The sequence below is a fragment of the Ochotona princeps genome, chromosome 2 (genome assembly GCF_030435755.1).
Source record: "Ochotona princeps isolate mOchPri1 chromosome 2, mOchPri1.hap1, whole genome shotgun sequence".
NCBI lineage: Eukaryota > Metazoa > Chordata > Mammalia > Lagomorpha > Ochotonidae > Ochotona > Ochotona princeps.
The window spans coordinates 162,656,219-162,671,367 of record NC_080833.1 but is presented as its reverse complement, the minus strand read 5'-3'; the positions used below and the strand labels follow the sequence as shown (position 1 = coordinate 162,671,367).

Here is a 15,149-nt window from a genome sequence, read left to right as displayed (position 1 = left end):
CACCCATAGACTGCGGTGGTCTTCTCGCTAGTCTCTCTGTTAGACTCCCTAGTCGCATCTATGCACTATGGCCTGAGCGCGGCCCATCGAAGTCATTGAATACAACGGATGTCCTTGCCACAGCATCGTGAGGCAGTTCATGATCCAGTTTTGTCTTCCCTTACAGGGCTAGGTTATTATATTCCATTTTGCAAGCTTGACTTCTTGTTCCTCCTTAAACAGCATGATTTTTGCATGCGTCTGATCCTTGTAAGCGTTACAGATCTCTACCACATCTTCTTCGTTCCCATATTTCTGCCACCAGCAAGCCCCTACTCCAAGAGCCCCTCCTGTCAAGAGCAGGGTCAGCCCCGCTGTTCCTTGATGCAGCTCTTGTCGTCCATGTCTGTAGGTTTTTTCCAAGCACACGTCACCTGTTCTCAGGGTTGCTTACCTGATCATGTATCTTCCCCCTAGGTTATGAGTAATGCTTTTCTCTTATTGAATTCCAGTGGATCTCAGTGAGGGTACACTACTAACAGACAAATGGATGAGCACTTAGCTTGAGAATTCAGCTCATCTCCTTAAACTAAAATAAATAAATAAATAAATAAAAATGCAAAATTCTACCTTTTTCAGGCCTGGCATGATGGCTCAATTGGCTAATCCTCTCCTGTAACCTCTGGGCTCTCCCATGGACACTGATTCTTGTCCCAGCTGTTCCACTTCCCTTCCATCTCCCTGCTTGTGAACTGGGAGAGCAGCAGAGGATGGCCCAAGGCTTTGGGACCCTGCACCCACGTGGCAGACCTAAACGAAGCTCCTGGCTTCAGATCAACTCTGACCCCGCCATTGTGGCTACTTGGGAAATGAACCAATGGTAGATCTTTCTCTGTCTCTCCTTCTCTCTGTAAATCTGCCTTTCCAATAAAAAACCAATATATACTTTTTTTCAGGAATCTGGTTTAAATCTGGTAACATGCATGGATTCCCTATATAACGGCAGGCACCCTGTAGATACTAACAAAAACGTGATTTCCTTATCTGTTCCTTTCCAAGAGGGCTCCCTCTTGAGTCTTCTCCTCGCTCAACTCTGTGCATTGATCTGTTCCCTGAGATTCACATAGGAGGATCTCTCCACAGAGCAGTGATAACTGAAGGTAGAAAGAGCTTTGGAGCAATTGGCTTTAGGATGTTTGCATTCCTAGTCCTTGCCCTCACTGGGTTGAGAATCTGATCATGTTGGTGTCGTCTAAAGTGTCTGAAGTGTCCTGAGGGCCGACCACTCCTCTGGATGTGACCCCCACTCAACTGGTGTAACCAGCCCTGCTGACTCACTGACTCCCTCTCTCTCAGCCCCCGGGCCATCACTCTTTAGTCTCCTACAGACAAACCAGCTCTTTTTTTTTTTTTTCCTGGTTTGTTTAAGAAGCCAAGTTTTATCCAGAATGAATTTGTCATTATTTTTGTTAATTTCTTGTTCATTTATTTATTTGAAATGGGGAGAGAGAAACAGAGCTGGAGATATCCTCTGTCTGCTCAATCATCAGCCAAATGTTTGCCTACAATCAATTGTTCAGGCCTCCCAAGCTGTTGACAAGATCGCAATGCCTCAGACCATCCTTGCTGCCTTTACAGGGTGTGCACTGGCAGGAAGCTGGATCGCAAGCAGAGCCACAACTCCAACTCAGCACCCTGATACGAAGTGCAGGTGTTGTGTGTAGCAATTTAATGGTTTAGCTGTGTGCTCACTCCTCAAGGCTTCTCAACGTTGTTTTTTCCACTTGGAACACCCAAGCCTTGTGTTTGTGACCAGATCAGTTTTGATCTATACCCTCTCCTGATTGCCCGCATAGGCACTCACAGCAACTCACCCACCACTTCACTGGAAATGCTTGCCATGGTTGAACATTTTCATAGCTATATTTTGTTTATATCAGTTTTAAGATCTGTATACACAAGGGTCATATATGTCTTCTATATTCTGGCATCCTAAATATTTAGCACAGGAATTCATCCCTCCTTATAAGCACTTGGTAAGGAATTGTTGATGGGGCTGCAGGGCCATAGTCACAACGCTATTTCCCTAGTTTTATGAAGTGCACTTTCTGATCTGAATTTGGCTCAACCAACAAAGGCTAAAATGAGTGCCTCTTGCTGCTGGAGCAGGTGGACCCAGCACTAACAGCATCTCCTGGAGAGAGCCTGGGAAGTCATAAGAAGCCCTAGGAACCTAGGCAACCGTGCTTAGCTCAGGCGCTGGTGCTGCTCCATCATGCCTGTGACCTGAGCAAATCACCCAGCCTCTGCGTCCCTTGGCTTCCTTCACTGTAGTCATGGTAACTTTCTATGAACATGTTAGCGTCTCAAAGAGTGTTTTATCTACACAGTAGTCATTTTCATCAAGAGCTGGTCCTGGGGCCAGTGAAGCTGATGTATGTGACACCTGTGCCCCAGTCCTGGTTGTTTGACTTCTGATTCAGCTTCCTGCTGACGTGGCTGGGGAAGTTCCTGCCGCTCGTGTGGTTCCTGGTGCCCTTTGCTGTTGCAGCCATTTGGGGTAGAAGATCTCTCTCTCTCTCCCCTTTCTCTTTGTAATTCTGTCATTCAAATAAATAGATAAATAAAACTGAAAAATAAAGATTTTGTTTTATCAGTAAGCATTTACTGCAAGCATTGATTACGCTAAGTATAATGAAACCCTTGCATGGAAAAATGGTGCAAAGCTCTCTGATGGTTCTGTTTTCCTGAAGACTCAACCTTGCCATTCAAAATGGTAATAAAGTTTCCAGCATTTATTGGAAACTGAAGTGTACCAGGAACCATTACATATAATGTATAATACCATATATTGCATGACATATTTTCCTGTATATGTTATATATAAATACATATTTCATTTATAGCATATCAAATATTACCTTTACAAATAGATTTAATTTTGTTCATTTGAAAGAGTTACAGAGACAAAGGCAGAGACAGAAAGAGGTCTTTGATTACTGATTTTCTCCTTAAATGGCTGCAATGGCCAGGGCTGGGCAAGATTGATGCCACAAGCTGGTAAATTGTCCTGCGCCTCCCATGTGGGTAAGAGTGACACTAACCCGTGAGTCATCTTCTACTGCTCTCTAAGGTGCATCAACAGGAAGCCGGATTACAGGTGGAGTAGCCAGGACTTGAACCAGAGCCCATGTGGGATTTAGGTGCTGCATGCCGTGGCTTAATTCATATATATACTTTTAGTTGATATAACAGGTTAACGAGAGAGAGAGAGAGAGACATGTTTGTCACCAAATCCTCACAAGAGCTAACACCAAACTAAGCCAAAGTTAGGAGCAATGACATTTCTCCAGGTTTCCCACCTGGCTGGAGAGGACCCATCCTGCTATTTTAAGGCATTGGCAGGGACTGGATCGGGGCAGAGCTGGAACTCGGATCCAGGGCTCCTAACATAGGATGCAAGCATATGTGTTGTCTTAACCACTATGCCGAACACCCACCCAGCAGTGGCTTGAGTTTAGGTAACGTGCCAAAGTCTCATGGCAATGACAGGCAAAGATAGGGTTGTCCTTCAGGACAGAGGTCCAGAAGTTTCAGCTCTTGTATCACATTGTCCTCTTCATCTACAGTTGACCGAGAGAGATTCCTAAATCCTGATCAGAATCCATGACAGAGTCACAAAGCGTTGTCAGTGGTGGCATGTTGTAGGAGTGACAAGGTCATACTGGGGCAGGAGAGAGAAGCTCGTCAAGGATGTCAGAGGAGCGCTAGAGAGAGCCGTAAGTGGCTCTCGGATAAAGGAAGAGCAAAGAAGACAGCCTTTTCAGACGATATGTAGAAAAGAGTTTGCTGTTTCCTGACCTTGGTGTGGGAATAGCAGAAAGGCCTATGAGGCTCATGGAAGGCAGACTCTGAGATGTTGCTTCCTGTGCTTCTCCTTTTTGAAAATATGAGATTACTTTTATTGGAAAGGTACATTTACAGAGAGGAGAAACAGAGAGAAAGATCTTCTATCTGTTGTTTCAGTTTCCATATGTTCACTACCGCCGGAGCTGAACCAAAGCCAGGAGCTCTCTTGCAGTCCACCATGTGGTTGCAGAGTCCCAAGGCTTTGGGCTGTCTTCCACTGCTTTCCTAGGCTGTAACAGGGAGCTGGATGGGAAGCAGAGTAGCCAGGAAATGTGCCAGCACTCGTTTGGAATGCCACCATTGTAAGGCAGAGGCTGAGCTAATTGAGCCACTGCACTGGTCCCTGTGAGTGGCTTCTCAGGTAATATCTCTTAACCATGAGGATTAACCGTTACACTAAAGAGAGAGGGACACACCAAAACAATCTCTACCCCTAAGCGATAGATTGACAATACAACCTGCCTACTGGCCGTGATTTTGAGCCTTGCAGACCCTTGAAATTCTCTCCTTGGCTTCTGCTGACCTGAGCTGGACTTCCCAACACACTCACTCTTCTCTCTGCCTTGCAGCTCTTGCAGGAGGCCACCATGAGCTCCCTCTGGTGCTCAGGGACGGGAGATGTCATCGAGGACTGGTGTCGCTGTGACTCCACTGCCTTTGGCGCTGACGGACTCCCTACCTGTGCGCCTCTCCCCCAGCCTGTGTAAGCTTCTCCTTCTCTATGTATATCTCAGTATCATTCCCCAAAAAGATACTGAGTGTCTGTTACTTGCAAAACTCTGCTAGATTGGTAACTGAGGAGCAGAGAGAGGAACATGACATTGTAGCTCCTCAGTAAGGGAGGCTGGTGCTCCAATGGTTAAAGTAAAAGTGATGGACATTTTAAAAACACAGCATAAAGAAAGATGATCAAGTCTAAATTTGGGCCATGGTAAAGACTTCATGGAAAAGGTGGCCCCTGTACTTGTTTTGGAAGGTGAAGAAAGAGGAGCCCCACAGGTAGAAGATAATAGGGAGAAAGTGGGAGAGCTCAGTTGAGTTCTGAGTCAGACAAATGAGTCTGTCACCTCTCAGGTTTTTCCTGGGTGCCAAGCACTGTTTGGAACAGCTGTGTAATGTTAACCCATTCCACTTACCAGACAAGGACATGCATTCAAGCAGATTCATTTTTCCGAGATTCTGTAGCAGAAGCAGAGGCCTGGCCAGGAGGCTATACCTTAGCCATGACAGTGTGGAGGGGGTGAAACCAGTCGGGCTTGCTGACATTGATGGTGTGAAGTGAGGAGGAAAGGAAATCTGAAAATTTTTGTGACCTGCGTAGTTGGGAAGATGAATAGGCTACCCCTGAGTAAAGCAGCCCTGGAGGACTCCCAGGTTTGAGGAGAGGCTGTCCTTCTGGGGCTGTCCTGGAGTCGCGGTGGGGTCCTTCTATGGAGAGGTTCAGTGCCCAAGGAGAATGATGAGATTATGCTCTACACCAAGTCGGCCTTAGAGACACGCTTTCAATCAGTCTCAAGCAAATGAAAGAAGGAACATGACCCAAGAAAGAATGCTGTGGAGCAAGGGTCAACTGTGAAGGGCAGAGGGCAGAGGTCTGCCTTTAGGAATGTCTGAAAATTTTAAAATGTCCAATTTCCAGTTACTCCAGGGCAAGCTAGAAATGACGTGATGAGGGAGACACCCAGGAGCTGTGTCTGCGACAAGTCTCTTAGTTTCTAAGACATATGCCGTGAGAGTGAAATCAGAGAAATATTCTATCTCATAAATGATGCCAGTAGGGCAAGCTGGAAGAGCATGACTCCATGGGGAGGTGAGGAAGCAAAGCCCAAAGGGAGGGCAGGACCTGCAGTAACTGCAGGGTTGTGTGCTCGACAGCAGGAGGTTGCAGCAACTGTCCACCAGAGAGGATGCCCTGGCTCTGCACCCCCAAGTAGCCAGCCAGCCAGAGGAGCTGCCCCAGGCTCTGCCTCGCCAAAGTGTCAGGAGTCACCAGTGTGCTCGATGGCAGGGGGTTGCAGGGGCAGTCCACTGAAGGGGCTGCCCTGGCTCTGCTTTGCCAGGACAGAATAAGAAGAATACTACATAGGGCAGGCTAGTGGCAAATTATTATAAGCTGACATCTTCTCCTATTTAGTCTTCCTTTTTTTTCTACATAGGTAGTTTTAGATACACTACTCCTTGGCTTGTTGTTCTCTGCAGTCATGACTTGAGCCTCTTGATTGAAACAGAATGACTGGGAGAATCTTGTGCCTTCAGTCCATGTCAGCAGGAAGCAGACTCTGAAGCTTCCAAAGAGGTGGCAGGTGGATGGACACAAGCTCAGGCCACTAGGTCAAAGCAGTGATTTCACCTCTAAATGTCGTAGCTAAAGACAAAAGCAGGCTGGATTTTTCATAAATGGGAGATATCTATTAAGGGCATCTCGTTCTTGTCAGTTCTGCTGACCTCCTTCAGTAGCTCACTTTAGGCGCTTGCAATTTCTTTGGGAGTTGGAAATAGAAAGGCACTCTAATTTTACACACGCCCATGAAGATAATATACACAATATTCTCAGCAGAGGTGGGCCTTAGACCATATTTTCAAAGAAGTTGACTTCTCAGAAAGTCTTACTTGCTTAAGCTTCCTAATGCTTTTTCTTCAAAATAACACTCTGCATGTGGCTCTAATTAATGAATTTGTCAATATCCGCACTGTTTTGGGCGTATTCCCAAATTTATATGCAACGTAATATACAAAGTATGTACTCCTTCATAATTAGCCACCCAGAGCAGAACATGTGTTTTGTATTATTTTCCCACTGGTTGAACTTCTTATAATTGTTGCCATGGCCTCCCATGATTTCTTGTTGAAGTCCGTATCATGGCTATGGCTGCACATATCGTTGTATGTTTCTGATTCCCTCGAGGGAAATACACAAGCTCATATATAGCATTACACGGAGCTCATACTTGCCAGTGATAGGTGTGTTTGGTTTCAAAATTGCTGATGGTGCAGTGTAGTCCTTTCAGAACTTCTTACCACGGACAGGCACCTGCGAGCAAAGTGAAGCTTAGGTGGGCCAGGACTGTGTCGGTCATGAGAGCCAGGAACCAGGTACAAAGGAGTGAAGCTGGACCAGGCAGAAATTGGGAAAATTCCAAAATTCAGTGGAAGCAAGAAGGAAACCAAAGAAACATACAGGAAGTGGGAACAAGGTGGCATATCAATATCAGTTGCACACGTTGGAGATTCATACCAGCAAATGCCAATAATGATTGAGTTTCTACAAGATACAAGAGGTATGAGCTGGCAAGGCAAGTGACCAGAATGAAGAGATTATGAATTGGAGAAAGCAGGAAGTAAAATATTCATTGAAACCTGAAAGTAGACATAGAGACTGGAATTAGAATCTGAGTGAGTGGGCATGGATAGTATTCCAAGGAGAACTTGACACAAGATCAAATAAAAGCCTTATATGTCATTTCCAAACTGAGCCTGCCTGCTTCCAAGCCCAGCTTGTGGACACCAGGGTGAAGATGTGTCAGCAACTGTACCGAGAGGGGGGGATCTTCCAGCATTCACACTACTGGGAAAGAAGACATTGAGAATACTATGACGACAAACTGACTGTATCCTTGTTAATTCAAGATTTCCTGGGTATCCCTGCCGGAGGCCTTTCTACAGACATCACATACACGGTGTCATTTTCTAGAGCAGATTCCCCAAATCACATCTAAACGTCATCTAAAGGAAACTACCCTAGAAGCCCTATCCTCCGACCCATGTGACAGGCAGCCTTTAATTCATCTTGGACTCATCTATATTATTTGTTTATTTACACGTATCTGCTGAGTTCCAATCAGTCATGGGCAGTTGGTTGCAGAAAACAGATCTCAGATGATCTGAAGCACTTTACTGTGCAATGAGACAGACAGGCTTTCCAAAAGGGCATTTTGGAAGCTGATGGACAAGTACAAGATGGTGAGAGAGCAGTGCAGGTCTCCAGCAGGTGCCTGTTCATGTCTCCTTCTGTCCCCACACAGGCTGAGACTGTCCACAGTGCACGAACCCAGCAGCACCCTGGTGGTCCTGGAGTGGGAGCACTCAGAGCCACCAATCGGGGTGCAGATTGTCGATTACCTCATCCGTCAAGAGAAAGTCACAGACCGGATGGACCACTCCAAAGTGGAGACGGGTGAGTGCCCCAGGTCCCCCATTTCAGGGGCATGTCTTAGCTCTGAATTGGTGAGCAGAAAACAATTTCCCAGACAGCCAAAGGTCCTGGATGTCTTGTAGCTTTGGTCCAGGGCACTGGTGTCTCAGGGCACTGCAGGAAAGACCAGGCAGGAACAAGAAACAATGATGTACATGCAGCAGCCATCTTGTCTGTTTGAGACTTTTTCTGCGTGGTGAGCATTTGACAAAATCTTGTTTTGATTCTGCTCTTCTTTTTGTTTATAAAAGAGGTGTCCATTTCATTGCCGCTAGGCACACTCACAGAGAAACCACAGCACAGTATGCTCATTAGCCTAGTCCACAATTAGGAAACAAGTCCCTGCTAACCACTGCCATGATTACAGAAAAAAAAAAAATTCCTTGACTAATAACACCCTCCACCCTCCAGGCAAAGGCATGTGCAAACAGATGCGCTTGCCCCATGTCTTGTCCTAACGCAAACTCTGCTTTTGTCAAGTTTGGCCAGAAGGCGGGGAGCCTGGAAGGGAACACCCCACAACAAATGTTCCATGCCTTAGCGTTTCAATGTCTACACATCGGAAAAGGCCAACCCAAGGAATCCCCAAAACCTAAGAATGAGGTGTGGCTTCCACCACAGGGGTGACGACCACCATCCAGTTCAGGACAGAGAGCATCCAGTGACCCTTAGTGAAGATCACAGGCAGACACAACTGCCCTGCACACCCAGCTGGCCTCCCTCTGACCTCTAGAGGCTCTACTGGGTGTGACAGTGGCCACTGCTCTAAACAACTGCTCTCAGTCCACACAAAGAACCCTTCCTCAAAGAGTCACAGAGCTGAACCAACTGGGGACAGATATCTGTATACATTGGATAGCTGAACATGAAACGGAAAGACCATGCCTTCCAGGTCTTTGCCTCCTAGGAGTTGATGACGCAGTGTTGACCTAAAGCCCTCCTTGAACTGATGCTCACACCTTTTCCTTCTCCCCTGTGGGCAGAAACGGTGCTGAGTTTCGTGGATGACATCATCTCCGGGGCCAAGTCGCCATGTGCTATGCCCTCACAAGTTCCCGACAAGCAGGCCAGCACCATCTCTCTCATCGTAAGGTGCCTGGAACCTGACACCATTTACATGTGAGTAACACACCCCTGGCTGGACAGCCTGCTCTGGAAATCACAGGTATTTGTTTGTTGTTGTTGTTAGCAACTCCTTACTTCATCTTGTAAAAATGATTTTCTGTATTTGAGAGAGAAAGAGAGGGGGCAGAGCGGTCTTTCATCTGTGGGCTTACTCTCTGAAAAGTCTGCTTCAACCAAGCTGATCCTGACTCAAAGCAGGTGACAAGAGACAATGTTATTATGTTATGTATTTCTCTCTCATAAAAAGAAAACAAGAAGATGGGGTTATGAGTGATTTTACCATAAATAAATGGCAGATGTTTGAGGAGATAAATATACTTCGTTTCAACATCACACAATATACACATGTGGAATTACACAGTACCTAGTAAATATATATCGTAATGTTTGTTAAATCTTTGGGTTTTTTAACATAACAAAGAATTAAGGAAAAGGACACTATGTGGAAGTAGTGGAATCAAGGCAGTGCTGAGCTTACAAACCAAAGGTCACTGAAGATGGTTGGCGACGGCCAGAAACTAGGAGAGAGGCACAGAGCAGATGTTTAGAGCTGCTTAAGGAACCCGAACTGCCAACACCTTGGCCTGGGGCTTCCCCTGAACTGTGCCTGAATTATAGGAACAGAATTCCAGACTTGGAAATTTTATCCAGATCAGTATAACAGAGCACCTTCTCCAAGTTTACAGCAGAATAAGGAGATGACGAAACCGAAGGATATGCTGTTCTAGTGAGAACAGGTGTCATCTAAACTGGGTTTTGTAGAATTTCAATACATGAAGGGGTACCAGCAGGGGCTGGGAGTGGGAAAACAAAGCAAATACTATTAAATCAGGGTAGATTATAAATTCTTTTCAGAGGAAAGGACTGGGATACCAAGAATTTTGCTTTAGAAAGCTGGCTCCAGGGACATTGAAATTATTTGTAGAGGGTAGAATTGGTCAGCATTTTTCTTCAAAGAAGATACAGTGAAATAAACAAGCCTTAAAACAAGCCTATTTTTTTTTTTTTTTGGTGAACCCTTCATCCATTTTCTGCTTGGCCTGGGAACAGTTGTAAAATATTTGTGAGGCAGAGACATAGAAGATGCCAAAATACATGAGAGAGTGACAGAATCTAATTCATGATGGAAAAATCTGGGGGCTAAAGCAGCATCCATAGTGATGGAGTTCCAGGACCTTTCGACCCCATCAGCATGAAAAACATTTAACAGTTTATAGATGAGGTCATAAGAACAGAGGCAAGGCTTCCAGAATAAATCATTTCTATTTGTACAGTTAAGCAGTCAAAAGATAAAAAGCTCTTGACAATTGGAGTGCCACTGACTGCAAGGTGCAATTGGACGTTCAGGCTGAATATCTTCAGTATAAGGAGGAATAGGGCTAACCATGAGCCTTTAACCGTGAAAACAAATGACATCAAGCCAAGCGACATACAGACAGAGGTGATGGTGCCAAGACCAACGGATGCCATCGGCTCTGTGAGACAGGGCTGTGAACTTTGTCCAGTTTCTTCTTCCTGGGCCCTTTGTTCGGAAACAGAGTGAATTTTGCCTGAACAAGGATCTGGGAAAACAGACTGCAAGCTAATGTGTCCTAAGAGGTTTCAATGTCAGTGCAATTTAAAACTTAGAATAAGGACTACGTAATTCCTGTCACCAGGTCAAGCTGTCGGTCAGAAATTTCAGTGTTCCAATGAGCAAGCATGACTGTGTTTTACACCTGCCAACAAGAGCCCCTCTACAGACCATCCTCATTTTGCCGTGACTTGGCTACATTTCCTGATCAAAGACTTGAGGCCAGCCACTCCTCCCATCTTGCGCTTCTTGGTGGTCTTCTAATATTCTCCTCCTATGTGTTGAAGAACAAGAACTTCTGTCAACGTTGATGGAAGAAGTTGGAAGTTGGGCGTGAGGCTGAGGAGAGAGGACTGCAAGCGTCCACTAGGTGGTGTTACAGATCACAGGAAGAGGACGACGTGGGCGGGCCTGGGAGTATCCTTGTCTCCGGAAAGATCTGGAGAAATCCATGTGTCAGTTCGCTCCTTAGGGAAAGCATCCAGAAGGAGGAGTTGGGACTACTTGGCCCCAAGCCTAGCTGAGCTTCTACCCAGCAAGTGACCATGGCAAGACCAAAATGGAAGTCTTCGTTTTTAACAGGAGTGGACTTCCTGTAATCATTATTGTTCTCCATTTAGAGTTGAGGACACTGAGTGACTTGTCCAGAACCACCGTGCTGGTTTGGGGAGGTGCCAGCACGCAGGAGCCAGGGGAGGCCCGTGTTTTGTTCACACAATGCATTTTACTCCTGGCTGTTCCAGAGTCTTATTCCATCACACTGCAGCCCAGAGCTGGCTCTTCGAGCTTTATGGAGGCACAAGTGCCTTTCAGCTGGCTGCCTTTGCCATCTTGCGATTTGACTGAACTACATGGAAGGATGCGCTTCTGAGAAAGACCCATGCCCCCACACAGTTCTTAGCCCCTGGGTTAGAGGGATCTTAGAGTGTACCTGTTCCAATACCTTCATTTCACAGTAGGGAGGTGGCCTGCCTGTCTTCCAGGCCATTGCCACATAATACCACATCTGCACCCAGAACAGTCACTGCCTGTGTGGGCATATAACAGCAAGCAGATTATTCAGCACAGGGCACTTACTGGACACTCATTGTTGTCCACCATGAAAGCGAGAGCAACAAGGGACTGGACTGACCACGCAGTTTTTCTCTGCAAGGAAGCTTAGGGTTCCTCCATGCCCATCAGCATGCAGGTCTTGTGGTGGGTGGCTGTTTAGTTAGGTGGTTAGGGCACATGTTAAGATGCTTAAATCCCACATCAAAGGGCATTTCCTTCTCTAGTAATGCCTCCTGCAGATGGAAAAATCATCATGCTTTCAAATTAGAAAGAGCATAAGTCTTAAACTTTTCGTCAATTTTCCCATCAGAGAAAATTTAAGCATAGACATTTTTTTTTTATCTGCAAGATCCTATAGAGTTTGGCTGGCACTGTTCTGAAGACAGGACGCAAAGCAGAACAAGCCAGAGAGGTGACACAAGTGTGAATATAGCCCCGGCAGTGACGTGGGGTTTGGAGACGTGGGGTTAGGGAAGAGAATTGCCAAGCTGTGAGGTGGAGTTTGGAGACACAGGGTTGGGTTGAGCACTGTCCCAGGCTGTGAGGTGGGGTTTGGAGAGGTGGAGTTTGGAGACGCGGGGTTGGGTTGAGCGCTGTCCCAGGCTGGGGTTAGGGATGAGAATTCCCAGGCTGTGAGGTGGGCAGACAGTGTTTCTCTGACAGTCTATATTACTTGAACTTTGGGACCCTTCAAGTCCTGGTGCAGAGACGTGACTAGGAACCTAGGCCCAGGATTGAATATTGGCAGGCACCAAGAAGAAGCAGCTGAAAGCAACGCATGGAAGCTATAAGCCCAGTGACCATAAATATCTGGCAGGGAGTCTTGTGCAGGCTGGAGCCATGGCCTGCACTTTCCAGGTCATGCTCAGAGCACTGGAGGGCAAGCAGGAATCCCAAGCAGAGATGGACTCATCCTGGTGGAGTCAGGTGGCAGCTGGGCCTCAGCAGTGACCCAGACAGGAGCTTAGATGCAACTCAGAACAGTCAGGAACGACAGGTGCTATCTAGTAGCGACAGCCCAGCTATGAGAACTGGGGCAGAAGACCGAGGCCCACACTCCAGACCTGCCACCATCTGCTGAGAGCCGATGATCAGGATAGTGTTTTTCCTGTTGAATAGATTGTGTATTCCTTGGCTGAATCATCGAGCGATTTTAATTTCTTTTCTATTTCGCCATCAGCCTTTTCAGGTCCAGTGTATAATTTTTGGTGGGCTACCCTGATGTGGGGCCTCACTCTTCCTTTCCCCATTGAACCGTATCAAGAGGAAGGAAAATCTGTGTTTGTGGATAGATTCGGACTCTTGTAGCAGGAAAGGGACAAGACAGGCAGTGTTCATGTTGTTCTTCGGACCAAGGGGTGCTGGGCAGACACCAGGGCTCGTGGGATGGCGATGATCAAACTCCCTGTACGTAGCAGAGCTGCAGCCAGGTTGTCATCCTCTTCCTGGCAGGGTGGTTAGAATTGCATCTTGACAGTTCCGAGAGACCATGACTTGACCTCTGCAGATCTTGGGTTGTGGTGAGTGGGTAGCACTCTGTCGAATAGCCTGGGCTGGGCGTGGACAATGCATTACCCAGCCACACACAGCCCAGAGCCTCTCCAGGCTGGCTGTTTGGCTTCTGGCTGTAGGGAAGGGAGGTGGTTCTTAGTCCTTTGGATAAAGGCATTGAGTAGCTGCAGCAGAGACAGGAGAGAACTAAGACAATGCATGCCACCAATCATCTTTGCTGCAAACATTTCTGTACATCATTTTCTTGTGTCATTTCCACACTGGCTCCTAAGGAGTCTTGTCATCAGCTCTGTTGTGCAGAGAAGGGGATGTGAGGCTCACACCAAGTTTCTTAAGGTCTTGTCCATCAGAATGGTGTTTGGCCAAGTCTAACTGGTATTAGAATCACCAGGAAAGCTCAGTAAAAAACAGGCTTCAGGTCTTTATCTGAAGAGTTTCTGACTCAGGAGGTTCTTCTGGGACTCGAAAGATTTTCTCTGCTCCCTGCGGCAGGTGATGCTGAGGCTGCTGGTCTGGGGACCTGGTGCTCTGCACCATGATGCCTTATTTCAGCTGGTACGTCTAAAGTAGTAGATGACAGCCCAAGACCCACCAGGAAGTGGTGAGAGATTTCAGGTCACAGCTTTCTGATTGTGTGATGGCCAGAGCTGGGCTTCAGGGTGAGAAAAGCAGCCAGGGCCAGGAGCTGTGCATCCGGGCAAGGCCATTGTCAGCCAAGACCCAGAGGTCCAGTCGTCAGCCATGTTCCTTCTGGTAATGCTGTTCTCCCACCTCCCTGCCAGGTTCACGCTGTGGGGAGTGGACAACACGGGCCGGCGCTCCAGGCCCAGTGACGTGATTGTGAAAACCCCTTGCCCAGTGGTGGATGACATCAAAGCACAAGGTAAGAGATGCTGAAGCTGGCTCAGTCTGCACAGACACCGTGGAGACTCCCCTTGCCATGCAGAAGGAGGGAGCAAAGTGCTCAGACATGATCACCTGAGCTGCAGGGGCGAGGGAGCCAGCACTGTGTCTTGAGATGCACTGGGAAGCCCCTCTCTCTGGCAGAAGTCTCCGATGCCCGTGTTTATTCCACATGGTCTATGTCAAGAAGCCGTGGGAAGCCCTACCAAAGTCCCTGAGCGTGTGTGGGATAGAATACCTGTGACCTTGCCCTCTAGAAGCCTTGGAACCGCTCGCTCTCTCTCCATAGGTCTTTGTACATCTGAAAGATGACTTGCAAGGATACGGGTTTGGAGCTAATTGCTTTTGCCATTCTCTCCCTAACAAAGTTGCATCAGCATCTTTGGTTCTGTATTTTGAAGTTTCTTGGTGAACAACTGCTCCCCTTTGCTGCAAGCCTCTGCTACATCAGCCTCCAGTGAACAGGAAGTTTCCACCAACACTCACAGCACAGAAAGCTCACTCACCTCTTAGCCCCTGATATTCTCGAGAGGGCTGGTTTTTTTTTTATTGTATCAACATTTTTTTTAATTTCATTTTATGACACAGTTTCATAGGCTCTGGGATTCCCCCAGCCCCTCTGTTTTTGATGTCATCTTCTGCTCTAAGCTTTTCTCATTTCCATCCACAGTTAGAATCTTTCCATCCTAGCCATCACTTTTCAGGACTCCAGGAGTAATAAATAAATACGATCGATTGTCAATATCTATGTCATATCATGGAACTGATAATGTTTGTATAGTAAGAGAGATCTTGACTCATATTGGATGTTTAGATTGTGCAGACTTCGATAAAGGATACATTATGACTGAATGATTTAATGACATCCCTCCAATCACCTAATTTTGATTAAAATCAGTTTTG

At 46.6% G+C, this 15,149-nt stretch overlaps 1 protein-coding gene across 1 annotated transcript in view; it reads left to right on the top strand.

Moving 5' to 3' along the window:
* The window catches only part of ASTN1 (astrotactin 1), a 303,431-nt gene that overhangs the window by 276,005 nt on the left and 12,277 nt on the right, over nucleotides 1-15,149 (top strand). Inside the window, exons 18-21 of the mRNA XM_004596275.2 lie at nucleotides 4,458-4,591; nucleotides 7,911-8,062; nucleotides 9,064-9,199; nucleotides 14,126-14,226. Of these exons, the coding sequence (XP_004596332.2) occupies nucleotides 4,458-4,591; nucleotides 7,911-8,062; nucleotides 9,064-9,199; nucleotides 14,126-14,226 (523 nt within the window). The remainder of the gene's footprint in view (nucleotides 1-4,457; nucleotides 4,592-7,910; nucleotides 8,063-9,063; nucleotides 9,200-14,125; nucleotides 14,227-15,149) is intronic.